The sequence below is a fragment of the Podarcis gaigeae genome, assembly GCF_964106915.1.
Source record: "Podarcis gaigeae genome assembly, chromosome: 13".
NCBI classification, from domain to species: domain Eukaryota; kingdom Metazoa; phylum Chordata; class Lepidosauria; order Squamata; family Lacertidae; genus Podarcis; species Podarcis gaigeae.
The window spans coordinates 42,398,802-42,423,918 of record NC_139689.1 but is presented as its reverse complement, the minus strand read 5'-3'; the positions used below and the strand labels follow the sequence as shown (position 1 = coordinate 42,423,918).

The following is a 25,117-nucleotide window of genomic DNA, read 5'->3' as shown; positions in this document are numbered from 1 at the left end:
CTTGTGCAGTGGCCTCAGCATATTTGAAGGCTGACATGATGCATGCTGCGGCGCATTTCTTCCTCCTTCTTACTCGAGGGAGTTCCATGGTTTGGCTTTGTATGTGGGAGTGCCTGGCGGAGCATGCCTAAGTCACATGAATGCACACACTTGTTGTGATGTGAACACAGAATCGGAAAGCCTGCGGATGAAGGGGCTCTTTCAGAGGTCTGCTGGCTTCCATTTCCTTCCTCTGGCAGTGCTGCTCTTTGTGGGCAATGCATTGCATGGGCACTTAAGCAATTTCTGAATCAATCGCTGTAAGAAGTGACCCCGAACAACACCAAAGGTGACACCGGGTAGCATTTTATGTCTTGGGAAGTGCTATCAAAGCAACAGAGGAGCAAAGCCACGAACACAAAATGTGTTAGAGGTGTCAAGAGTTCTGCTCAAAAGCAAGCCTCTATGTGCAGCCATACGATGCGGGGGACAACTTCCACGTGCAAAAATATTTCTGCCCATTATAGCATGCGAGCAAGGATGATCTGGCCCACAAAATCTAACAGAGCATCGGAAACACGTGGAATGCAGTGTCTAATGTTCTCAGATGGCTCTGCTTTCAGATTTAGGGTGTTGTTTGAGGACTAGAGAGGAAAATGTGGGGAAGCTACATTCCCATCTTTGTTACTGTTCTCTTACTGGGTCTTGTTTCAAGTGGAAGTGAGAATCAGAGCCTGCAGACACTTGACAAGAAATTCTCCTACAATAAAAGCTAAAGGTAAAGGGACCCCTGACCATTAGGTCCAGTAGCGAACGACTCTGGGGTTGCAGTGCTCATCTCGCTTTACTGGCCGAGGGAGCCGGCGTACAGCTTCCAGGCCATGTGGCCAGAATGACTAAGCCGCTTCTGGCAAACCAGAGCAGCGAACAGAAACACCGTTTACCTTCCCGCAGGAGTGGTACCTATTTATCTACTTGCACTTTGATGTGCTTTCAAACTGCTAGGTTGGCAGGAACAGGGACCGAGCAACGGGAGCTCACCCCGTCGTGGGGATTCGAACCGCCGACCTTCTGATGAGCAAGTCCTAGGCTCTGTGGTTTAACCCACGGTGCCACCCGCGTCCCTTAAAAAGCTAAAGGTATCTACTGTATCATGAAACCTGACCCCCAAGCTAACACACAAAACTTTGATGACCGAGCAAATATATGTGCTTTATTTTTTATAATAAATTTCATTTGATTAATTAATAAACAAACCTGTTTCAGCAGGTTTAAAGCAGCATAAGGTTTCAGGGCCAGCTACGAAGTCTGCAATTCACCTATTGCTGGTCTGACACAAGACATAAGGCTCAGTCTCAATGAGTGATCCTGCCGGGAAAGGTGTTGAGGACTAAACTGATGAAAAGTTATTTGTTTTGTTCTCCACTGCTGAAATGTGTGTCTGTTGATGCTTAGGCAGAGATAATCTAAAAGGTTGAGATTGGTGCTTGAATCATAGGGCAGAACAGGCCTGGCTTTTGTAGCATGTTTTAAGAAGACTACAGTGGAGCCACAATTTGGTTAAAATTGTAGAGAGTAGGAGGTGGGTCCTTTGCATTAAATTAAGGGCCTCTCGACCTTCTCCTCCTCACTGTTCCCATTTGAACACTGATTTGGAGTGACACTGAGCCCTTGGTTCATGACTGATTTGGTTTCCCTAATATGACTCAGTCACCCAAATGTACTGAGGGAGAAATTAGAAACCTTTACGGCACCAACTGAGCAGCAATAATTGTAAAAACCCTTGGCACCAAGAAAATATCAAAGGGCAACATTCAGTAGTGATAGCAGTGAGGTCTGATGGTGAACTGAAGGAACTAGCAGTGAAGTAGGTGGACTGAGATATGAAAGCAAGCAAAGCACATGGTGTTGTGGAGAAGGAGGAGGATTCTGGCATGAGAGGCTACCCAAAACTTACAGGAATGAATGAAGGTGTTGACAGTCCAGAACTGGTACCAAGCCAGCATTCCTTTTTGGTACTGTAGAGTCCTTTTCTCCACATGGTTTAAAAATGGGTGAATGAAAGATTCTTTGATCAGGATTGCTCCTATTTCCTTCCCACACACCCATTCCCTTGAGCAAGAGGTCTGGATGCTCTGGACACTGGCCTGAATGAGTAAAATTAAGCAGTTTCTTCCCCCAGTGGTAACATGCAGTGTTTTCCCATTGTAGGGGTACGACACAGTTCTACTCAACTTCCTGCTCCATCAGATCATTCTTACAGTCCCAGCACCCAGGACTCTCCTAAAACTGTCCTATGCTCTTCCAAAAGGAAGGATCCCACAGCTTGAGTTAATTTTAAATAACAGCAATTCAGTGGCGAATAAGTAGGTGCAAAGTGTAGATCTTTTTACGCCCCATTATTTTGAGAGACTGCAAGAAAAAATGCACCACAATCTGGCTCCCAGCCTGTCACCATGAGAACAGCAAACTGGGACCAGGTGTTTCCAATACACAATCCTCATCACTAGAGGGTCCTGTCTTTAACCACCTTTTACCACACTTATTCCTTTATATCCTTGGGATACTCCCCTTGCTCTCCTGGCCAGAAAGAAAAGAAAACGGAGAGGGCGTAAGCAGAAGAGGGGCTGTAGGGCCGGACTACGAGTGAGGCTAAGTAAAAATCCTCACAAGCCTGCATTGCCAAGTCTCCTGGTATCAAATGTTAGATCTTTACCCAAAAAGGTAGAGGAGTTGGAACTTATTACCTCTCGGCAGAAAAGTATCCGGGACTGCTGTGTTATGGTCCTTTTAGAGACGTGGCTGGATTCCTCCTTTCCACAGGGACTTTTGCAGCTAGAAGGACGCTCAGTAATTAGAGCGGATAGAACCGCCGAATCCGGGAAGAGCAGAGGAGGAGGAATTTGCGTTTATATAAATAACAACTGGAGCTCGGACATTAAACAAATGGACACGCATTGTTCTCCTGACTTGGAGTACCTAGTGGTGAAGTGCCGCCCTTTTTATTTGCCACGTGAGTTTAATGTTGTCATAATAACAGCGGTGTATATACCTCCCGATGCAAATACTACTACAGCTATGGGTCACCTGCTAACTGCTATTAGCAAACAGCAGCGGGCCCACCCGGATGGAGCATTTGTGGTTGCTGGTGATTTCAATCGAGCCGATTTAAGGACTGTGCTTCCTAAGTTCCACCAGTATGTTGATTGTCCCACTAGGGGGGGGAATACCCTAGACCGAGTATATAGTAACATCATGCATGGATACAAGACCAAGCCCTTGCCCAATTTGGGACAGTCAGACCACATATCCTTACTTATGATACCATCATATAGACCTCTCGTACGCAGAATTAGACCATCAACTAGAGAGATACGAGTGTGGCCAGCAGGTGCATCCGACAACTTCAAGATTGCTTTCGGAACACTGAATGGTCACTTTTTGTGGAGAATAATGTGGACACATACGCTTCAATAGTACTGTTCTATGTCAAAAGCTGCATTGATGTCGTTACTACCATCAAACAAATACGGGTGTTTCCTAACAACAAGCCCTGGCTAAACAGGGACGTGTATCTTCTGTTAAAGGCAAGAAATGCTGCTTTTCACTCTGGCGATGCGCAACAGTATAGAGAAGCTAGAGCCAAACTGAAAAAGGGCATTAGGGATGCCAAAGCTATGTACTGCCGGAGGATCGAAAAGCATTTTGAGAGCTCCGACCCTCGTCGAGTATGGCAAGGCCTGCGACAAATTACAGGGCAAAATATTAAAAACGAACTGGCTAGCAGCAGTGCGCACCTGGCTGATCAGCTGAATCAATTCTTCAGTCGTTTTGAGGTGAGAACTGGAACCACCGTCACTACAGCATTGGCTACCAGCACATCATCAGAAACTATTACTGATAAACAACCAATTTTATTACAGACCTCCGACGTACAACGTGCTTTTCGGAGCATTAATATTAGGAAGGCAGCTGGACCGGATGGAATTATGGGACGAGTTATTAGGGACTGTGCTGCAGAATTAGCTGGTGTATTTACGGACATTTTTAATCTATCCCTGTTGCAGGGTTCTGTCCCTACCTGCCTGAAGACATCGATTATAGTGCCAGTCCCTAAACAGTCAGTGGTGGTATCTCTCAATGACTACAGACCAATAGCCCTAACATCTGTCGTTATGAAATGTTTTGAGAGATTGGTGCTAGATTATATTAAGGCTGGTCTTCCATCCACTCTAGACCCGTTCCAGTTTGCATACAGAAGAAATAGATCTACTGATGATGCTATTTCCATCGCTGTCCATACTGTACTGAGTCATCTAGAACGACAGGGAACCTACGCAAGGCTGTTGTTTGTGGACTACAGTTCTGCCCTTAATACAATTCTACCAGACAGGTTATTCCTTAAAATGACCAATTTGGGTATACATCAGAAGATCTGTTTGTGGGTAAGGAATTTCCTGACCGACAGGCCGCAGACAGTGAGAATGGGACCTTACTATTCTTCTACTCTAGTATTAAGCACAGGAGCCCCTCAGGGGTGTGTGTTAAGCCCCTTTCTCTATTCCCTGTACACATTTGATTGCACCCCACTGTATAAGTCCAACACAATCATCAAATTTGCGGATGATACAACAGTGGTGGGGCTCATTAGTGAGAATGATGAGGCTGCTTATAGGAAAGAAGTACAGGGGTTAATTCAATGGTGTAAAGAAAATAATCTTATGCTTAACACCAAAAAAACCAAAGAACTCATAATTGATTTTAGGAGAAAGAAAAGTGTATTTTTACCATTGCACATAAATGGCGAGGAGGTGGAGAGGGTTGGTAGTTTTAAATACCTGGGCATTTACATCTCTGAGGACCTCTCATGGACTGCAAATATTAATATGGTTGTGAGGAAGGTGCAGGGGAGGTTGTATTTCCTGAGAATGCTCAGGGGATTGAATCTATCTCAGCACCTACTTCTGTCCTATTATCACAGTACCATTGAGAGTGTCTTAACCTATAGTATATTATCATGGTATGGGAGCAGCTCTGAAATGGATAAAAAAGCTTTACAGAGAATAATTAAAATTGCCCAGAATGTTATTGGGCTCCAACTACCAACCCTGGATGAGATCTTCACGTCTCGCAGCTTGAAGAAGTCACACAATATCCTGAGAGATCCCACCCATCCTGCTCACAACCTCTTTGAACTGTTGCCTTCGGGCAGAAGATATAGGACAATGAAAACACGAACCACACGCCTTCTGAATAGTTTCTATCCAAGAGCTCTGATTGCACTAAATAATGATCTCAGGGCCAGTTGTAAGAAATAGCAAGCAGTGAGTAGTAAGGAATGAGATAGGTTTTAGGTTATGCTATGCTTCTAATAGGTTATGTTATATTCTGGATTATGTTATGTTCTAATAGATTATGTCTGAATAGGATGAGAGTGTTGGAGATACGTGCGAATGTGTATGTGAATCCGGTCTTGGGTGTTTGATTTTCGTTGTTGTGTATACTGTGTATATACGGACAATGACAATAAATTTATCTATCTATTTAAACTTCAAATAAAGAAAATTCCAAGGTCTCCTTGGGCAGCTTGTACTAGTGCTGAACAGCTGAAATAGCTGAAGATGCCATTCCTGAAGTTTAATTCCTTCCTGAAGAGTAACAACCATGTCTTCTCTACCTGGTCATGACTTTTCGGGGGGGGGGGGGTGTGACAGTGACATGGATAACGATGCCACGTTTAGGGGAAGGAACACTATCAGTGAAGGAGCAATGAAGTAGGGTGGTGTGGGTTCAAGAGACATGGGAAGAATAGCGGGATGGGAATGGAGAGGAAAGCTGAGGGTGAAAATTCAACTGAGCTGGCAGGAATGCAGTTAGAGCAAAAGGACTGCAAGTAAACTGACAATTTTTCGAAAGCCCTGATCTAATAAAAATTATTCTAAAGAAAGAATCTCAAGAGCCACAGGGGACTAGGGAAGGAAAAGCAGCTAAGGGAAGTAGAAGGAAGAAATACATCAAGAGGGAAACTTTCTAACATGTTATAAGCTTCCCCAATCAAGGTATATTAATGTAGATTCCTTTTCTTTTCTTTTCTTTTCTTTTCTTTTTTTTGGCAGTGTTGTTGTGAAGGCAAGCTAGCAAGCCACATAGGACCAACATCTGAATTGCCTGTGCCTGATTTATTTCAAACACAAGGTCAGCTTAACTCACAAATAACCAAAGTCATTTCTTCATGTTCCAAGAGGGGATTTGCTCAGGTGCTCGACTCGGCTTCCTTGACAGATTCATCAACAATGAATCCCAAAGTTAAGTGTGTGTATATAAGTGGCCATGCATTCCTTCCACAGGCGAAGGTGAAGCTAAGAGGTTGTTGGCTGACATCCACCGCTGAAGCGGACTACTTGCAGGGTCAGGAAAAAAAGGTCCTGCTGCAGCAGATCTCCAACCGAATGCTGGTGAAATGCTGCAGTTCAAATTAAATCTTGGCACAGATCATGGCGGGGGAAGAGGGGGAGGATGCACATGGCTGGAGGAAGAGATGAAAAATGTAAGCCATGAGCAACTTAGAGAGGGAGTGAAATAACAAATCCTCTCACTGACCTGAATTTACCTTTTGACCTAGCATGCTTTTGAACCAGTCTTCAGCTCAGCTAACTAAAGGACAAGTGAAGCTGCTTCTCTCTATTTCAGCGGTGGGGACTGGATCAGGCAGGAGGGCCAAATCAGTAGCTTCCACCTTCCTCACAGTCCGTGTCTGACTGGTGGGTTAAGTCACCCAATTGCCTATCAACTGACATCACTATTATATTAGGTGACTTCAATTCACAAGGGCCTTCAGAAACTCATGTCATGATCTTGAGCCAATGATTTGAAAGGGGCTCTGAAAGGCACCACTGATTAGCCCCTTTTGGCTGAGCCAGGTATTTCCCTGCTCCACACCTGACGTTTTATATGACATCAGGTGAATGACAGGTACAGTCTGGTAGTCCTCATTAAGCCTGTGGGCTTGAGGTTCCTCATCCCTGCTCTATTTTAAGGTGTGAAGCAAAAATGCCTTGAAGCACAAATGCTTTCCTTCTTGAACTGTGAAAAAAAGGAAAAGAGTTTCCTGATTTCCAGACACAATCTCTCCAATGAACAGTCCCTAGTTGGAACACTTTCTGGTACTCTAAAGATTAGGCTTATACTAACATACATAACCACCATGATTTCATTTTTTAATGGTTATGCTCTGTGCTTCTAAGCTTCAAGAATTCTAATACAACTCTAAGTGTGCTTTCAGCAGTTAGCATATTTGTTGGCAAAATAGGTTTACAATCTCATTTCCTGTTTTCATGTGACATCTGTATAATTTTGCCCCAAATGACTTGAGGGGCTTCTCTCTCACTCCACAACAGAAGGGTGATGCTGCCACCAGGACTAATATGGGCTGATTAAGCAGGACTGTGTCATACTCTCACTTTACAAGGTTTCCTACCGATACACACACAGTACTAACTGGCTCCAACCTTATTGGCAATCTTAGCTGTTTTCTCCAATGCCTGTCTATTCCCAATAACTATTGATTATGTTTTTTAAAAAAATCTAAATGTTCAAACCTGAAGCACACATTTTTGAATATTATCCCCCTTCTTTATTGAAATTCAAAGCAGCTAACAGAAGTTAAAGCCTACGCAAAAACAATATTGAATTAAAGCTATAACACTTCAAAACCACAGAAAACCACAAAACAATAAAAGCAATGAGGTCAGATTGATTGAAGTATCACCCCACTCCCCAAGCCTCAGTTTTGGGACCTGATTGCATTGACATAAGTAGGGGTTGCCAACCTTTTTGGGCCCATGTGAGAGAGTGTTGTGAGCACCAACCACCCTGCCACCTCTCCATCCCTTTCCCTCTGCTAGACAAACAGAAAGAGCAAAGGTACATGCATGTGGGTCTCTCTACTATTCCAAGGTGTCCGGGTAAATATGAGATCTAACAGAATCAAAAACAGATCCACTTGAGTATGTCTGATTTTACACAGCGTCCCCTTAAACCCCACTAAATTAAAGCTTCTAGTAGCAAACTGCACCGTAGCAAACTGCACAGTAAAAAGAACTGAATGTATGATTTTCACAGTTTAGTCAATGGAGGCAGGCATGACCTGCAATTTGATTATTGTTGGGGGAAGAGGAAACATGAAGAAAACACGCAATTCTAAGAAGACCCGTTTTTCTGAATCTGACACAGGCATGTGTGAATCCCTGCACATGCCTTCTCTCGCACAAATTTATTCTCCCCCTCCCCCATCGGCACCACACCTTATCTTTCCTTGCACCTCTGTTTTCTTCCTCCTTTCCCTTCTAACATCTCTGTTGCTCTGCTCTCTGCTGCTCAAATGCCAAACTGAACTTTGAGAAACACAAGGAGTTGAAAAAGGAAATAGGAAAGACTCTCAGAGGCCTCATGGGCACCAGGTCAAGCTCTCAAGGGTGTCAGTGATCTCATGGGCCTCATGTTGATAATCCTAGCCTTAGAACATGAATGCTTCTGAGCATGCCCAGAATTCAGATCACTCCACAAAGTGAGATCACAGTCTTCTACAGTCTCACATTTAGGTTTACACAGCTCAGAGGAGTTTCAAAGGAAACTTGAGCCCCTTCACCTGCTTTTTACACTTTATATCTAATGCAAAAATCAGGCAAACATGATTTAAAAGACCTGGCCAGTAAATGAGGATCATTCTGCCTGTTACAGTTTGCCAAAAATATCAAAATGGCACTAATGATCTAATGAGCTTTCATTCTATTGTGTCATGTTGTCCATTCTACATTATCAAAAGCTTCCAACTGTTTACCTCCTACATTAGATGTGAAAGCCTTCAAGCCTGACATATTCCTGCTTGGCAGGGGGTTGGACTCGATGGCCCTTGTGGTTTCTTCCAACTCTATAATTCTATGATTCTATGATTTACACAAAATCTATAACTATTTATAACTATATCAATTTCCATAACTCTAAATCCTCTCCCCCCTCCCCAACTTTAAGCTAATAACCTACTACCAAAGTCCAAAACAGGTGCTGTCTTAATTTCCTTCCAAGTCAGGACAAAAAATTAACACTTGATGCTAGGATTAAGTTCAGCTGCAATCATTCACTAAACCATGGGGCATCAAGGCAGACTGTGGGGAAGATGACGGCAAAGCAGACAACAGAAAATAAAGTCACTGTATGGATAAAACTACTGCCTCTCCCCACAAGAAGATGATGAAACCACATCAGACAATAGGCTGCCCATTTACCTGTTTGTGGGCGTGGTCATAGGAATTGATGTGGTTGTCAAACTCTTGATGCTTCTGATACTGCTTATCACAGAGCTCACAGTAAAAATTTGCTCGAAGGTCCTCAAGGGCCTTGGCAATCGCCTTTTCTTTGTCCACATAATCCTGTAACAGCAGACAGAGTCTATTACACTTTGTTTAACTAGCGCAGCAACAACAAAATGGTCAGGAAAGGTCTAGAAAGCATTAAAAAGGCCTACTGACAACAGTCTATTTAGCCGCTACTTTTCAACTCACTGCTTTGGCTATACAGTAGTACTTCTGGTTACATAACCCTCTGAATGCGTAAACTTTGGGATGCGAAAGTGGCAAACCCAGAAGTATTTTACTGGGTTTTGCTGCACACGCATGCGCAGAAGCGGTCCTCAGGTTGCGGAAACCTCTGGATCCAACCGGACCTCCAGAACGGATCCTGTCCGCAACCGGAGGTACCACTGTACTGTTTTTTTAAGCCGCTAGTTGCCATAGGAATGCAGAATCCAAAGAATCCAAGAGGCCTCTGCCACTGGCCAGGGCACAAAGGGTCCCTGAGGCTGCACCTCCTGCTACCAGGAAAGATCATCATGGCAAGGGGGAGACCAACCCGGCCCATTTATTGGCCAGAGAAGGAGCAGCTGCAGGGAGTTTGTTCCCTTCCCAAGTACAGGAAAATGTGTCAGTTACCTGCGACTGAAGAACTGAAGGGAAGCACAGGCTCTGGCCTCTGCCATCAGCCATGTGATCTAGGGCCACTAGAAGGCTTCCCAGTAGGCATTGGCTATTAAGTTTAATAGTTGAAACTGGGTGGACCTGAAATGCATTCTGCTAGTACAGTGCCTTTGCAAGAACTTCAGCAACCAGTCAATGGTCCACTGATGGATCCTGTCCCTTGACTGGTTTATAAAGTTCATGTCTTGTGCATGTGTGACCAAATGAGTCCGCACAAAGACGTTTCATCCACAGCAGAGGGAATTCATTGGGGTACCTTGTACTTCTGTCTCAGTTCTTCGGTGTCTTCCTTCTCCACTTCCAAGACCCGCCTCCGTTCTGTGGCGTCTTCGGCATAATCAAGCTAATCAACAAAAGCAGAGAGAGAGAGATCAGTCAGCCATGCATGCACACTGAGCATTACCCAACCAGTCAAGAAAACGTCACATGTAGCAAACATGCAAGTGATTCCTCTCTAATGTGAGTCTGCTCGTCCCCACAGTGAGAACAAAACACAAAACAATTAGCTAGGGACACCAGATGCTAAGTAATAGATTTTTGTTTCATGGAAATTAGTTTTATTTATTTGATTTAGCAAGATTTATACACAAAACTTGGGATGCGGGTGGCGCTGTGGGTTAAACCACAGAGCCTAGGGCTTGCCGATTAGAAGGCTGGCGGTTTGAATCCCTGCAACGGGTGAGCTCCCGTTGCTTGGCCCCTGCTCCTGCCAACCTAGCAGTTCGAAAGCACGTCAAAGTGCAAGTAGATAAATAGGTACCGCTCAGGCAGGAAGGTAAACAGCATTTCCATGCACTGCTCTGGTTCGCCAGAAGCAGCTTAGTCATGCTGGCCACATGACCTGGAAGCTGTACGCCGGCTCCCTCGGCCAATAAAGCGAGATGAGTGCCGCAACCCAGAGTCAGTCACGACTGGACCTAATGGTCAGGGGCCCCTTTACCTTTACCTATGCACAAAACTAGGAGCCTGACATTAAGGTTTCAATAGGATCAAAAAAGAAAGAAAAAGAAAAGAGGACAGTTCTCCCCACAATACTGCAAAGCTTAATCCCTAAAAAAGCAGCATTCAAAATTTATGCCAACCCAGTCTAAGAAATGACTGCATTGTCTTATTCAGAGCCTATTCTGTCTACTCTGGCTGACAGAGACTCTCCGAGGTCTCAGGCAGAAATTTTTCCTAGTCCTGGAGAGCCTTTTAACTGGAGATGCCAAGCTTCAGCACACAAAGCTAGAGTCCCTTCCTGACTATACTGCCTCTGAACTTTTGGAAATCCCAAATTTAATTATTATAACTGATAGCTACTAACAATAGCAGCATGAAACCACCACCCATCTGTCTGGCTCTTCTAAATGAACAGCATTCACACCTAGCAGAAATTGACACCACGTACTTTTGAATTTCCATGAATCTGCCGGCAATTCCAATGGATGGCCCCGGCTCATGTTTTGAGAAGACAACTGTAGCAATTGTAAGGGCACTGTGCTGGAGACTGTATGATTTTTAATTATAGTTTTACAAACATGTCATGGACGACCTGAGTGAAGCTTGGGGACCACAGTTTGGGAACTTCTGGGGTAGGATGTTTGGCATCAGCTAGAAAGCAGAAAAGTCACCACTACTTCTCCAGTGTGCTCAGCAATCAAAATATGCTGCATTCTTCTGACAGGATTATAGTTCATCAGTTCATTAGTTTACTTTCCTAAATTTGGCGAGTTTTGCTCACATCATCAACATTGTTAACTGAGTAACCTTTCCCACGGCACAAGTGTGGGGCAGTTTTGTACTTTTTAGGGGATAGGCGAACGTTTGCGCACAAGAATAGCAACAGACCCAATTAATATGTTTGTTAAATGTTCAATTACAATTTTAATCTGCTGATTGAAGGCTAATATACAACTTTCTTTCCGGGAAAAGAAAAGTGCAGGAGGAGGAGAGAGGAGTCTACGTTCTCAATGTTCTCATTCAAGATATTCAAAATCTTCAAAAAGCACCCCCATCCCCCAAGGAGCTCCATATGTACAGAGGCTGACAAAGGTCCGTATAGTTAAAGCTATGGTTTTCCCAGTAGTGATGTATGGAAGTGAGAGCTGGACTATAAAGAATGCTGATCGCCGAAGAATTGATGCTTTTGAATTGTGGTACTGGAGGAGACTCTTGAGAGTCCCATGGACTGCAAGAAGATCAAGCCTATCCATTCTTAAGGAAATCAGCCCTGAGTGCTCACTGGAAGGACAGATCCTGAAGCTGAGGCTCCAATACTTTGGCCACCTCACGAGAAGAGAAGACTCCCTGGAAAAGACCCTGATGTTGGGAAAGATGGAGGGCACAAGGAGAAGGGGACGGCAGAGGACGAGATGGTTGGACAGAGTTGTCGAAGCTACCAGCATGAGTTTGACCAAACTGCGGGAGTGGAAGACAGGAGTACCTGGAGTGCTCTGGTCCATGGGGTCACGAAGAGTGGGACACGACTAAACGACTAAACAACAACAACACATACTGTACACTGAATGGTAGTTCACTTACCTCCATTTCCATCCGTCCCATGCCCATGACATCATATTTGACGACAATCGGGATGGGGTCTGTCCTTCCTGCAAGAGAAGAAAACCGGTTAGGGGTGTGTTGGGTGGGGTGGGGAGAATGATCAGCCTCTGGTGAGTCGCTTTGTACACATTGGGTTTGGGTTGGTTAGAGATCTTGCCTTGGAGTGCAGAGACCAGAATGCTACAGAGAACCAAACACAAGCCATTCTCACAGCTTACAATCACACGCCCGCACATTTCGGGTGCCAGACCTGTACTGCTTTTAGCCCTTGCTGCCGGCAGCTCTCAGCCCAGAAATTCTAGCAACTTTACAGTGAGATCAAACACTCTCACACCGAAAGATAAAATAATTCTGGGCATGGACGAAGAACACAAAAGAGATTCAGGTGATGAAACAGAATACTAGGTATTCCTGAATGATCTTGGCTGAAGATCAGAAATGTTCTTGTTAATAAAAATGCATTAATGCCCAGCAAGTCTAGCTTCACAAACAAAATACTGAAGTGATGTCATAGGAAGACAGAATTCTTCCCTCTGCAATGTTAAGCTTTAAGACTTTCAACCAAAAAATGGGCCTCCTGGATTCTGCCGCTCTGGGTGTCCTATCCTTTACTTGTAAGCTGTGAAAAGGACTAGTTGCGAAGAAAACTGACTTTGAAACTAATCAAACTATGCTGAAGATTCCGTATGTATTTTTAATTCACTCATAACCAGCCAAACAAAGCAAAATGGGGCAGACGAGCACTTTGACTATCACAGCCTTTGGGGGGGGGTGTTTATTTTTACATCACAACATGCGCTGTGAGTTGTGATGTAAGGCCACTGGAAAAAAGGAGTTACTTACCTTATCCGGTGCATACCTTGAGTGAAAAAACAGAACGTTTACTTCCCTTATTATCTGTCTTGGGGGGATCGGTGTCAATAATATAATCTCTTTGTTATACACACAAATACACATATTATTATACCCTTGGGCCAAAAGATGTCCAAGCTTGAGTTGTGCCAAAATAAGGAGACCAGATTGTCAAAACCAATCCACATGGCACAAGAGGTACTGCTTTAGAGAACCCATGTCTCAAAAAGTTGGCTATCAACACCTTTTGACTCTTTAGAGCTAGTGTAGTCCAGCTGACAGAGGGCTGCACTTAAGAGACCTGGGTTCACATCTCACCTCTGTCAAAGGACTCGGGTGGCCTTGCCTCTACTCCCTATCTCTGCAGTATGAATTGTGGCCTTCCTCACAAGATCATTGTGAGGGGTTTTTTTTATTGAAGAGTTCTTTGCACTTGAAGTGCCATCAAAACAAAGACAAACCAATTCCAGACTCTCCCAGACATAAATTTAACTTGGGAATGAATATCAGCATGGTTCCAAACCAAACAAGTGTCTTACATAGAAGAACCATTTTCAACATATTTATAATTTGAAATGTGGGGCTGAAAGATTCAAATCTAGAAAAACTGGTCTCTCCAATAGCATTTTCCACCAATGTAGCTTTTATATAGGTATACGCACATTTTCAGTAAAAAGGGGGGTGGGGAGGGGATTTTATGCCCAATGGTATAAGAAGCAGTGACTGCAATTTTGAGCAAAAGGACCAAATTCATGAAAGCTTATTAAAAACTATACACATTTCCCTACCCCCCCCCAAATGTTTGTTTTGTTTTCTTCAAGAGTTGTGATTGTTGTATCCAGGTTTGTGATTGTGGCGGGCTCCTTCATAATATGAAGAATGCATCAGTACTTTTGCTTTCTAAGGCAGTCAAAGTTTTTAGTTTTTCAATTAGCTAGAAAATTGCCGTAGCAACTGCTAACAACACCCACCACATGTTGGGAGAAGGGAGGCGGGAAATCAAGTTTGGACAATATTAGAAATTTGATATTTGAAGTGATTCTCCACAAATTTTTGGCAGCTCTAACACAAACATCCCTTCTGAGCATTAACCCCTCAATGAACAAGGATCAGACACGAAAGAGTGCATGAAGAAATGGAAAGGAAAAAAAGGGAAATGAAAAGACCAAGCAGAAAAGATGAAGGCTACAACAGAGAAAAGTAAGCCTAACATATTTGGTGCTCTGATGACAAAAAAAGAAGTAAATTCAGTCTGAAAATTAAAAATTACCACTAAGTTTACCATCACCACAACAAGTCCCGGATCATTATGCTGTAAAAAAGAAACACCATTTGTTAGGCAGGAAACTGTCAGGGACAGAAAACAGGCCTATGGGGCAAGGGGGATGTGTAGGGGAAAGGAATGAAAGTGGCGCCTAAGACTTCCTGCCCGCCCGCCCCACCCCTCTTGAAACTGGGAACAAGCTGCAACTCTGGTTTACAAAGGGTGTTTTTTTTTTCTTCTTTCAAATTGACAACGAAAACATGTCCCCTGATGTTGTTCGACTACAACTCCCATCATCCCTGACCACTGGTCCTGCTGGCTAGGGATGATGGGAGCTGTAGTCCACAATCATCTGGGCATCAAAGGTTGAGAAAGGCTAGTCTAGATTCCCCCATGAGCTTTAGGGTGAAGGTCTGAAACATGGAGCCTCTTAATCTATGGGATGGCGCCATTTAGTATCTAGACTGGTGCTGGAAGAAGAGGGGCCTGGCTTCGTGCCCCCCTGGATGAAGTCTCACAGAATAGGGGGCAGACTATTACTTCACGAAAGAAAAACTAGTATGTCAGTGAAAAGATTATATGTTGCAACTTATTTCCCCTGACATGTTAGTTTTCTATGGTGAAGGCATGGGGGGTGGGTTTATGAAGCATTCAATCACATGTTTCCACCTGGCTGACATTTGCCACTTAAGGGAAGAGGTGGAAGATCTAATTTTCCAACTTGTGTTCTATGTTAAGTTGTTCAGCCAGGGGAGTGTGGGACACTTCATAAGAATGATGAACGATGGACAGAGTGGGGCGGGAGGAGTTAAATTTTCCCGCCACCCACACCAATATCACAATCGATTGTATGCATTTCCCAGCAGGACCAGCAGGCCAGAGGTGGCTGATTTATACTGGGAAAACAATGCATGAGAGAAGAAATTAAACTGATCCAATTCTCTAGTTAGCCGCTATGGCAACTTGAGAATCTGGATAGACTCAGAACATGTGTCACAAAACAAGAACACAGATAGCTGTAGCAGTTTCCTTGTAAGAACCGTTTGACAGCTTCCTGGAAATACATCCACCATGGCCCCTGCTCCAGACCCCAATGTAAAGTCATCCTTTCCTTTCCAGAATTCAAATATAAGGGCAAAGGCTGTCAACTCTACACACCTGTCACTAAATGTATTAATTACACTGCCAAACTGGAGCACAATTTATTCAATTACATTAAAATTTATGTGGTGTTTTGGGGGCAAAAAAAAAAAATGTTCTCCAAGAGCTGCTTACATCATTATTATTTTAAGTTATTTTAAGACAAAAAACTGAATGAAGTAAACTGCAAAAAATAAATAGAAATAAATTACAGAAGAGACATCAAGCATCTGCAACAAAAAGCCAGATAATAAGGGAGTATGTCTTTCAATGCACCCTGGACCCAAACCATTTATTGGCTTTGAAGGTGATAACCAGCACTTTAAAAATTGGTCTCAGAAATAAACCAGGAACCAGTATAGACCAAAGCGTGTTAAAATATCATGCTCTGAATGGGAGGCCGCATCAGCACCTTAGGAGCAACATTCTGCATCAGCTTCCAGTTCTGAGACAAACTTCAGTTGTCTAAGCTGAACGTGAGCAAATGTGTGACAGTGGCTGTATCTGCCTTCTCCAGGAAAAGGCCAGTGATGGTACTGCCTTAAGCTATGCAGAAGCACTTCTGACTCCAAATGGAGCCAAGGAGAAAAGCCGGGTTCAGAAGCACCTTCAAATTGCAAACCTGAGCCCTTCGAAGGGAGTGCTTCCCCCCCAAAAACAGGTCAAACACACAATCTTTCTCGCTGACCAAGATAACTTTGTCTTGCTTGGGTTTTCAGGTTAAGACTACACTCTGCTCCCAGGCACCAGTTTAGGGTTTCAACTGCCTTCATAGAAGATCCCAGTGTTTGAGTTATGTGTCATCCACATACAAACAACCCCACACTCTAATTTTCTGGACAATCCCCTTCCCCGTTGTTTCATTCCAATGACAAACAGGATGGAAGACGGGGAACATGACAACCCAATGGCCAAGGACCACCTTCTGAAACCTGCACTCCAAGAAGGACCAGAAACAGCACAAATCACTGCCCTCCCCAGCACCTGACTGGCCAGGTAATCCTGAAAAATACCATGGCTGATAGCCTAAAAGGTCCAAGAGAACATAGGTGTACTCCCTAGTCCAGCACAGGCTGTCCACCAATGCAATCTCAGTCTCTGGGCCCAGAAACCAGAATGAAATGTCTCGACGTGATCTGCATCATCCAGTAACTTTTATCTGCCTTTGCCTAATTAGCACACAGTTGAATGGTTTGTTTCCCCTGGTTCCAGAATCGCCTTTCTGAAAAAGCAGAATCTATACTTCTTGGTATAGTGAGGCAAAGTATTTCCAGGGCTGCAGTGTTAAGAAATAGTGTGATGCTTCACATCCCAAGGGTAGCTCAGTTGGTTGGAGTGTGGTGCTGATAACACTAAGGTTGCAGTTTCGATACCTGTATGATACAGCTGCATATTCAGGTTGGACTGAGTGATCCTCAGAATCCATTCCAACTTCTATGAAATGGAGCCCCTGACTCTAACAGGTACCACTTGGAAGGAGATTCCCTTCATTAGGAGGGATGCTGCAGACTGACCCCATCACTAACAGCAAGCTCTCCAATACAGCACATGAATTGATTGATTCAGGCAAAGGAATTAAGAGGTAAAAGCTGTTAACAACTTCTTCCATTTATGTGTGAAAGAGATCATTTCAGTCTTATTTGTAAGAAGAATAAGTTGTTCTTAAAAACACTTAACTTCTAAGATGTGAGCAATGCTTGGCGAGATCTCACGTAGCAAAATGGAAGGGGGGAGGAAAGCAGATGGTGTGTTCATGCCTTCTTTGGGGAGACATTTTTCCAAGGAGCTCAGAGCTGCTTATAATGAAATACCCAGGCTGTCTTCCTTTCCCCTCAAGGTGCTGGCCAGACAATGAGTTGCCTTTAGGCTAGAGATGTTAAATTTCAGATGAGCCAGAAGGTCAAAATGCTCACTTAATAAATATGTCCAGAGGCAACACACATATTTTTGCATCACCAATAGCAGAGAGCGTGTTTAGAAATATCCGAGCCCTCATCATTCAACCAATATTTCCACGTACTGCCTGCCAAAATCCTTTCAACAGAACCAGCACCAATCTTCCCTTGTCAACTCCCCCTTTATCGTCTAAGCCCCTTCCCCATTTGCCATTGCTTAAGCCTCAAAATCCCTTCAAGTATCTTGCCAACAAATTTCCACATCATCCAAGTTCTATAAATAAAATTCATTTGAATAAATATGTGTGCGTCACTTTGGGGGCCTTAAAAAGGGTCCCCAAAGCAGCTGAAATAAAAACACATTAAATTTTATTCTCTACTGACTAAATAGGCTACTACCATCTATATTACATTCCTCTCCCTCCCTCTCTTCCTTATTTCTCTTCTGGGATGGGGGGAAATCAAAGACTATAGAAGATTCTGTCATATTCTCTTCTCTTTAATCAAGTTGTTTGGCAGTTCTGACATAGCAGAGATTGGGAGAAGGGAAGGGGATTACTGATTCTTAGGGCAAGATGGGAAACTACTAGCCTGCAGAAGAAGTTGCTCCTGTCCAAATACCAACCCCTTTTAAGATGAAAACCGAGATAGCTTTTTAAACAATGTACATGGTATCTTTACGGCTTGATATTCTACAGCTTAAATACTCCACATACATCCCATGCCATCTGCACACCCGTGACAGAAACACATGCTTAACCTTTTTTTTTTTTTAAAGGAGGAACTCCAAGTTGCATTCCTCACACAGCACCTGCCTTAAGCTTTGCAAATATCTGTAAGATAATCTAGCCAGACATGTGGAGGTGGAGAAAGAAAGCTGGCTGTGTGAAGTCTCTGGGTCAGTCCCAGCAGGTGTCCGTTCTCTGAGTTCTCACATTTCCTTGGGATTTAAAGAAACAGAAGTGCTTTTTGAACATTACAACTTTGCATTAGAAAAAAGGAGCAGGGCTATTATTTACTTATTCATTCAACTTATACACTGCCCTATATCTGGAGGTCTCAGGGTGGTTCATAACAAGACCACAACATATAAAATCAAACCAAAAGCAATACCCCCCCCAAAAGCCAGATTTTAAAAGGGTGTTGGATGTCAATAAGATCAACTAAAGGCCTATGTTTTCAGTTGCTGTGCAGTAAGGACTAATGCACTGTATGCTCTGTAGCAAAGCCCTGAGTTGCAGAAATCCCTCTCTCTCTTTGCTCCAGGCAAGACCAGTGACATCATGCAAACACCTGAGGTCCAGGGACACTATGATTTGCCCAGCACTGGCCTGAGCACCAAGTGAAGGAGTCTAAGGAACTGATCCTGCAGGATACTATAATTCTTAGTCAGGGGATAAAGAGTTGGGAATGGATGTCTGAGCCTGACAAAAGTCCCTTCCTGCTGCAGGTTGTTGAGGGGGGGGGGTGCTAATATAGAAAATACATGCATATAACCAGATATGCATCTTGGCTCACAAATAATAAAAAAGCATTTTTGCAAGCAGCATGTGTGTTGGAAGGGGCTCTGAAAGGAGATAGCCAGTGGCGGTGGGGTGGGATTTGCAATTTCAAAAGGAGTGTTGTACTAAAAAAAATTGTGTGTGTATTGTACTGGATCCAACATGTGTGTGCACCTGCACACCTTCTCTCTCCTGATTCTTGCAGCAGCACACTTTCTTCCCTTAGTTTCTCTGTTTTCCTCCGCACAGTCTCCCAGAGCTCTTTCCTTTCCTTTCTATCCTCTTGGCTTCTCCACTTTCTGTTCAAGAGCTTTGAGACTTACACAGAGCTGTAAAAGGAAAACAAAGGAGTATGGTACAGTGGTACCTCAGGTTAAGTACTTAATTCGTTCCAGAAGTCCGTTCTTAACCTGAAACTGTTCTTAACCTGAAGCACCACTTTAGCTAATGGGGCCTCCCACTGCCACCAGAGCACGATTTCTGTTCTCATCCTGAAGCAAAGTTCTTAACCCGAGGTACTATTTCTGGGTTAGTGGAGTCTGTAACCTGAAGCGTATGTAATCTGAAGCGTATGTAACCCGAGGCAGCACTGTAGTTTGTTTGATTTCCTGCTTCAGCTGTTAGGTACTTTTCAGGGAGAAGGGCAGTGCTTCCCCCCCCCTTAAGAAATGTTTAGGGGGTACTCTCATTTTGACTCAAGAAAATCACCATTTTATAGTTCAAATTGGGAAAAATAAATACAGCCAATGGACAAAAGATTCACAAAATGTTTAGGGGTATGTGTACCCCTGTGTACCCCCCCCAAAAAAAAGCACTGGAGAAGGGTAACATTTGTGATCTCATGATTAATGGGAGGGAGATCTCAGAGGCTTAATGGCCCAAGTGTAGTGTTACAAGGATGAACCAATGTATGCTCCAAGCTCCCGTGCTCTGCCCTCCCTCTCTTGCTCTGGCTCTGTCTTGGCCATGAGAAAGGGAAAGGAATCATGTGCTAATAGTATTGATTAATCACAGTTTAGCATTATGTGCAGGGACGCGGGTGGCGCTGTGGTCTAAGCCAGTGTTTCCCAACCTTTTTTGGGCAAAGGCACACTTGTTTCATGAAAAAAATCTCGAGGCACACCACCATTAGAAAATGTTTAAAAAATTAACTCTGTGCCTATATTGACTATATATAAAGTAACTCTCTTTAATAGGAATCAAATAAACACAAAGAAAGTATTTTATAATTACTTTATTATGAAATAGTAAGTAAACAGAAATATGAAAAATTATAAAATACTTTATTCAGTGCGCAACCTGGGCCTGTTTGGCTGAACACAAAACTGTTATTCTGGCTGGAATCGAAGAAAGACACACACGTAGCTCTTCGTCAACAGCTCTCAGTCTCTCTCTGTATTTAGTTTTTATAGCAAATGAAAGAAGAGTAAGCAGGCTGGGGTGGGTTAAAGTAAGGGCTGAAAGTGCCTAGATGAAGTGGGGGAAGCTAGAGAGGAGGTACATTCTGACGTTTGAGGATAGACTAGGTTCTTTATGTGAATGATAGGTGAGTTATTTGACAGATCGAACTGAGAGCAAGGTGTGGCTTGTGTAGCTGGGGTGGACATGAATGTTTGGGGTGCAAACCCCAGGCCGGCCAGGTCCGAGGGGGGGCAGGGAGAGACGGGCCTGCCTGCCTCTGCCTGCGCTGTGGTGTGTTTTGCCCCGACCGACGGACGGACCGACCTGCCAGCTGTCTCCGCAGTAGCAGCGCGGACTGGAGCTCCGTCATTCTCCCCGCCGGTGCCTGGGGAGGGGAGTGTGGGGCGGCCGCTGTGGAAGCGACGGCGTGCTCCTCCTCCTCCTCCTCTTGCCGGGCTAGAGCCAGCCGGCTAGCGCTCGCCCCTCCTTGCTCGAGCCGACCCCGCCGCCAGGGGCCTTCCCGTCCTCTCAGCGGCGCCGCCTCGCGTCCCTTGTCCGGGGGTTGGGAGGGGGCTGGGGGGGAGGAAGGGGGCGAGGGGGAGCAGCCGCCGCCGCTCCTGAGGAGATTCTGAGGCGGTGGCGGGCAACGCGTGGCGGAAGAGGAGGGGTCCCGCCAGCCCCGCGTTTCTCTCTCTCCCTCACGGAAACCTTCCCCTCAGCTTCTGCCGCTTTTTCTCTTCTTTCCCTCTTCCTTTTTTTTTTTTTTTAAAAAAATGAAAAATCTTTCCTTTCTCTCTTTTCCAGCCCCCCTCCCCTCTTCACGGAATTTCACTGCACTCGGGCGCCGCAGCGCGCAGGCGCACTGCTCGCTCCTCTTTCCGCGCAGGCGCCTTCTCTTGCTCTTTCGCCTCCTTTTCTTTCTCTCTCGATGGTCCGCCTACAAAGGAGCGAGGGAGGCGCCCGCCATGTTTGGATTTGCATCCAGCAGGAGATGCCGCCGCCGCCCCGCCTCTCGCTGCCCGACTCGCCCGCCTCCCTCCCACGGCACACCAGGCAACGTCTCGCGGCACACTAGTGTGCCGCGGAACACCGGTTGGGAAACACTGGTCTAAGCCACTGAGCCTAGGGCTTGCCAATCAGAAGGTTGGCAATTTGAATCCCTGCAACGGGGTGAGCTCCCGTTGTTCGGTCCCAGCTCCTGCCCACCTAGCAGTTCGAAAGCACATCAGTGCAAGTAGATAAATAGGTACCACTCCGGCGGGAAGGTAAACGGCGTTTCCATGCGTTGCTCTGGTTTCGGTGTTCCGTTGTGCCAGAAGCGGCTTAGTCATGACCCTGAAAAACTGTCTGTGGACAAATGTTGGCTCCCTCGGCCAGTAAAGTGAGATGAGCGCCGCAAACCCAGTCATCCGCGACTGGACTTAATGGTCAGGGTCCCTTTGCCTTTTTAAGCATTATGTGCAAACCCAAACTATGTTGTTGTTTAGTCATTTAGTCGTGTCTGACTCTTCGTGACTTCTGTTTCTTTAAATCGCAAGGAAATGTGAGAACTCAGAGAACAGACACCTGCTGGAACTGACCCAAAGGCTTCACACAGCCTTTCTCCACCTCCACATGTCTTGCTAGATGGTCCTTCAACAGCAGCTAAGCTGGATGTTCAGCCATGAGCATGCACAGAAAGATGTGTGCAGACAGACCGTTTCAGAACTGCTTCAGTGACGTATGAGCATATCGCAGATTTAAAATACTTTATTTAAAAAACAAACAAGCCATATGAGCAAAAGAGCCTCTTATGGGAATATTTGGGAACAGGTTATCCAGAGTCTGTGAATATGTGCATCCTGCTGAACTGATTCTAAAGCATGCCCCGTTAGCGTCTGCCAACTTCTTACGGAACCAAGGAAACTTGCTCCAACTGCTAGAAACCTAGTTACAAAGTTTCACTAAATCTACCCAAAAGTCACATTCCGCATTTCTACAATGCTTTTAGTTGCAGGGATAGCTATCCTAGTTTCCTTCAGATGCTATTGGACTTCAACTTCTATCAGCCCCGGATAGCATGGCCAATGGTCAGTGATAATAGGAGATCTAGTCCAGCAATATCAGTTGTAGAAATAATTATAATAACTAATATTATTAATTAAATTTCTATACCACTCTTCATCCAAGGATCACAGGGTGTTTTACAATATGGAAACACAAAAATACATAACATTCAAACACACGTAAAATACACCCTCGCACTTCAAAAGCTCATAAATTGTTTAATTAGCCAAAGGCCTGGGAGAAGATATTTTTACTTGGTGCCTAAAATTATGCAACGAAGGAGCCAAGTGAATTAGGGCTAAGTCACACCCACACTGCTGAGTCAGAGTTATGGAGGATTACAGATGGCAGTCGGGTGAGCTTATGGTCAAGGTGATTCAGGGAATCCTCAGCTCATACCCTTTAGCTATCATGCTACACCAGCTCCATCTTGCCTTAGCTGAACCCACTGCTTGTAGACCTATCTTCAACAAAAAGGGGTTAACAGTGTCCTCTTGGGCTTCTTTCAAACTTCTGAAAAGGGTGACTTTTCTTGCAGTGTAGCAAAGTCTTTTCAAGGGAGAGGTTCAATCTCCAGGGGTTGTAACTAAATAATAATAATAATAATAATAAATAATAATAATAATAATAATAATAATAATAATAATAATAATAATAAATATTATTATTATTATTATTATTATTATTATTATTATTATTATTATTAATGCCCCACCCATCTGGCTGAAATTGAGGGTGAAAGAGGAGAGCGCAAAATATGGTCTGAAGCTCAATATCAAAAAAAGGAAGATCATAGCCACTGGTCCCATCACCTCCTGGCAAATAGAAGGGGAAGAAATGGAGGTAGTGAGAGATTTTACTTTCTTGGGCTCCATGATCACTGCAGATGGTGACAGCAGCCACGAAATTAAGACGCCTGCTTCTTGGGAGAAAAGCAATGACAAACCTAGACAGCATCTTAAAAAGTAGAGACATCACCTTGCCAACAAAGGTCCGTATAGTAAAAGCTATGGTTTTCCCAGTAGTGATGTATGGAAGTGAGAGCTGGACCATAAAGAAGGCTGAACGCCGAAGAATGGATGCTTTTGAATTATGGTGCTGGAGGAGACTCTTGAGAGTCCCATGGACTGCAAGAAGATCAAACCTCTCCATTCTTAAGGAAATCAGGCCTGATTGCTCATTGGAAGGACAGATCCTGAAGCTGAGGCTCCAATACTTTGGCCACCTCATGAGAAGAGAAGACTCCCTGGAAAAGGCCGATGTTGGGAAAGATGGAGGGCACAAGGAGAAGGGGACGGCAGAGGATGAGATGATTGGACAGTGTTCTCGAAGCTAACAGCATGAGTTTGACCAAACTGCGGGAGGCAGTGGAAGACAGGAGTGCCTGGCATTCTCTGGTCCATGGGGTCACAAAGAATCGGACACAACTAAACGACTAAACATCTGGCTGAGTTTCCCCAGCCACTCTGGGCGGCTCCCAATTGAGTGTTAAAAACAATTATAGCATTAAATATTAAAAATTTCCCTAAACCAGGCTGCCTTCAGATGTCTTTTAAAAATAAGATAGCTGCTTATTTCCTTGACATCTGATGGGAGGGCATTTCACAGGGCGGGCGCCACTACTGACAAGGCCCTCTCTCTGGTCCCCTGTAACCTCACTTCTCGCAATGAGGGAACCGCCAGAAGGCCCTTGGTGCTGGATCTCAGAAAAAAAAAGTGAGACATTGTCCTTGGATGCTTCACATATACAGTGGTACCTCTGGTTATGAACTTAATTTGTTCCGGAGGTCCGTTCTTAACCTGAAACCATTCTTAACCTGAGGTACCACTTTAGCTAATGGGGCCTCCCGCTGTCACCGCACCACCGGCACACAATTTCTGTTCTCATCCTGAGGTAAAGTTCTTAACCAGAGGTACTACTTCTGGGTTAGCATTCTGTAACCTGAGGTGTTTGTAACCCGAGGTACCACTGTACTTTCCAGGTTATATAGCTCAGCCCGAATATGGCCTGTCACCTCTTTTCCCATGCACACAGACACAAAAGTGTACGGACAAAAGTGTAATTTTTCATAAATATTACCCCCATGTTAAACAATGGCCCATGCCAATGCAGGCACAGCTTTTCCAGAAGAAGCAGAGAATCAATATTCATAAGGACAATGGGGAAGTCGCAAAAGGCCAGATAAAAACAGGGATGGGGGTGGCCAAGGTTCCTCAACCCTGAACAATTATGATGAAAGCTATAATTTGACTTCCAGTGTGGCAATCTCTGCCTTCTCTTGCTGGCAATAAAATGCTACAAGTACTTGGTCATACGGGAATCCTCATTTATGCAGCTAGCTTCATTTTTAGTTTGTTTCTTTCTGCTTTGTTCTCCTGTTGAATATATTCATGTGATCTTTTGCTTTCATTGTCTATTCCTGCCACCTTCCTTTCCTGTACCAGTACAACTATTATTGCATG

General features: G+C 44.3%; 1 protein-coding gene across 8 annotated transcripts in view; it reads right to left on the bottom strand.

The window, feature by feature from the left end:
- The window catches only part of GPATCH8 (G-patch domain containing 8), an 86,952-nt gene that overhangs the window by 14,145 nt on the left and 47,690 nt on the right, over positions 1-25,117 (bottom strand). For 6 of the 8 annotated variants that reach the window (XM_083708996.1, XM_083708997.1, XM_083709001.1 and 3 more), the window contains 3 exons: positions 12,534-12,601; positions 10,267-10,353; positions 9,264-9,407 (listed from right to left, as the gene is read on the bottom strand). In XM_083708996.1, coding sequence (XP_083565122.1) covers positions 9,264-9,407; positions 10,267-10,353; positions 12,534-12,601 — 299 coding nt within the window. Of the gene's footprint in view, positions 1-9,263; positions 9,408-10,266; positions 10,354-12,533; positions 12,602-14,676; positions 14,719-25,117 lie in introns of all 8 variants that reach the window. The other 2 variants (XM_083708998.1, XM_083709003.1) reach the window with 1 other exon arrangement.